The following is a 3,067-nucleotide window of genomic DNA, read 5'->3' on the forward strand; positions in this document are numbered from 1 at the left end:
CAGTCAAGTTTATTTACGAAAGCCAACCAAACAATATTATCACAAACAATTTCAAAATTAAATTGAAACTAAGAATATTTTCACTTTCAATTCAATGTCACTTTATTCAAAACACAGAAGATTATTACTCAGTGCTCAACAATACAAACTGCTACTTCAAGAAATTTATGAATACGAAATTTTTACAATCACAAAGCAGCTACAAAAAATCACAAAGCCTCCATACACAATTTCTTATTATGATTGCCAACCTTCCCACATCTATTACAAGTAATTTGCTTTACTTTCTCACCATTCGAACGAATCCTCTTCTTATTTGGCCTTCTTGGTTGCTTTTTAGATAAAGGAGGAAGAACAACTTCACTATCACCATCAACATTACAATCTGGTTTCCAAATTGAAGGAACAGGATATATGGGAAAAGAATAGGACTCTCGATAACTTTGAACATAGAAGCATTGATCAACAAATAAACTCAAATCATGTCCACTCTTTTGTATAGCACCAATTGCATGTGCACATGGAAACCCTTTCAATTGCCACTCGCCACAAGAACACATTCGTCTACTAATGTCAACTGAAACAGATGGATGTGAATGCACCTCATAGACATCATTTCCAGATGAACTAGCAATCCATGGCCTCGAAGTATTAAAACCATCATGCAACTTGGACTCCATTTTAGGGTATATCAAACCATTCCATTTATTAACAAGTTCCCTCATCTTAGCAATTTTCCTTATCAACTTAATTCTTACACTATCAATCAACTTTGTGATAGGCAAGTGACGTTCCCCTCGTATCCACGAATTGAAAGATTCAGCTACATTTGACCACATCTCTCCAATGCGTTGCCCTAAAAAATATGCATTACTCCAATGATCACATGGTATGTTATCTAAAAACTTTTCAACTCTTAACCCACCTTCAGTCACATTGATGAAATGTTTCTTCAGTTGGAGTATATTCACATTTCCCAAACAGAGTGATCAGCTTTTCTTTCAATCCATGAAACATACCACGCAAATGATGCCTCAAGTTCATCTTCAAATGATATAAACAATAAACATGGAAAGCCATTGGAAAAACCTTTGCAACACGTCAACTAATCCAAGGTTACGATCTGACACAAATGTAATATTTCGTTCTGGTGAAACAATTTTACTCAAATGCTCGAAAAACCAACGCCAGTTATCTTGATTCTCTGAGCCAACAACTGCAAAACAAACAGGGTAGAACCCTGGGTGTACAAAACAGAAAAAATGAAAATATTCTATTATTCTTAGAAAATGGTAACACTTTAACATTCAAAATATCAACACTAAAATGAATAATTGAAAAAATAAAAAATGCATATACAACAACGATATTATATAAAATTTAAAACATTCAATCATATTTCTAAACTGAGAACTTTCTCAATTTCAGAACAGAGAAAACAGATTTCTTATGTACTTTGATTTCCATATTTTCCTATAGCAGCAAGTAAATTTCTTCTAAATCTTTCCTTCAAAAATGTGCCATCAAGGAATAAGAGAGGTTGACAATAATCAAATCCACTAATGGAACCATGAAAAGCAACAAATAATCTCTTAAACCGTTTAGTATCATCGTCACACTCAAACTCAATGTAACTCTCTGGATTGCAACTCTTTGCAACATCCACATACCATCTTAACTGGTCAAATGACATTAAGTAGTCTCCAAAAATCTCACCTTTTGCTTTCTCTACCCCTAACCAAGCTTGACGATAACTAACTCTTAGCCCATACCTCAACTTAAAATCCTGAACAACATGAACTAGACGTGTCAATGGATTATCACGAACACCTTCAACAATCAAATCAGCAACTAAATCAGAACTCATACGAGAATGATTCATCGCACGTACTTCAACACCAGATGTGTGGACATTGTTCAACTTCCTTATATAAAAGAACCTATTAGCATTCTCCACTTTACCATGAACATTCCACATACAACCTTTTGCCTCTCTAAACAAACATTGTGCGGTAACACGAAGTTTATCATTCTTAACAAATATGAACTCAAATCCACACTCAATAGAAAACTTCAACAATGCATTACGAAATTCAACAATTCCACCTTCAAATTTATGTCCTACATATGTAATACTAACTGCCCAACCAGTAGACAATAGTACTTTTTTCTTGTATCGACAAAATGATGATAACATATCGACCTCTTCTTCAACCTCCAACCTTGAATTCCTTTTGGAGGATGTAGATGCTCTATTTGACAAGTTCACAGACTTACTGCTGTCATGAGACAATGCAATATCACAAACTTCAAGATCCAACATTGACTCTCTTTCTCCCTAATCCAATCTTTTTGTTGAGATAACCACAGTTAATGGTTGAGTGTTTTACTCTCACAACAATATCAATACACTTTGAATCAAAATGCATAACTAATGCCAACAACAAATCTAACTCCTCATTGTTGTCCAACGTACAATTAGGATGTCCAGGCAATGGGTAAGATAGACAAATATTATCAGATTGCAAATTATTCCATTTCAAACATAGCTTCTCAACCAACTGATCATATGTAACATTTTAATCAATATTAATTGCAAATGTGGAACCATTATACTTGCATAACAAAAAAATAGGCGCACTCGTACAACCTTCACTCATCTTTCAATCTAAACAAGAAAAAAAGATCGCATCAATAAAACTAGAACAAATACTTCATGTGGGGATATATTTTCAGAATACCAACACGTGGCATGGTGACGCCGACGTGTCAGCCGAGGTGCCACGTGTCGTCATAGTTAAGCCGAGATGATCTCGGAGTTGCCGAGGTTATCCCCGAAGATATCGGAGTCCGAGATAAGCAGATAAGAGACAAGAGTCCTAAGACAAAGAGGGGACTTAACCAAGATAAAACTCTTAAGGGAGTTTATCTTTATCCCTTAGAGAGTCCAGAGTAAACACTAAATTGGAGTTCATAGAAGTTATACTTCTAGTAGGACTTGGATTGAGTATATTATAAAAGAGAGGCACCCCCGTGGGTCTAAGGTATGCAATTTATGTTTTGAGTA

At 35.1% G+C, this 3,067-nt stretch overlaps 1 protein-coding gene across 1 annotated transcript; it reads right to left on the reverse strand.

Annotated features, from left to right (window-relative positions):
• Positions 1-209: 209 nt before the first annotated feature.
• LOC114260951 (uncharacterized) lies at positions 210-2,323 on the reverse strand. The gene is made up of 3 exons (XM_028201151.2): positions 1,456-2,323; positions 1,062-1,240; positions 210-950 (listed from the first exon to the last, which is right to left on the reverse strand). The coding sequence occupies exons 1-3, from the start codon at positions 2,321-2,323 to the stop codon at positions 210-212; spliced, it is 1,788 nt and encodes a 595-aa protein (XP_028056952.2).
• Positions 2,324-3,067: the final 744 nt, after the last annotated feature.

The sequence above is a fragment of the Camellia sinensis genome, chromosome 8, assembly GCF_055761805.1.
Source record: "Camellia sinensis isolate YWXY chromosome 8, ASM5576180v1, whole genome shotgun sequence".
In the NCBI taxonomy this organism is placed as follows: Eukaryota; Viridiplantae; Streptophyta; class Magnoliopsida; order Ericales; family Theaceae; genus Camellia; species Camellia sinensis.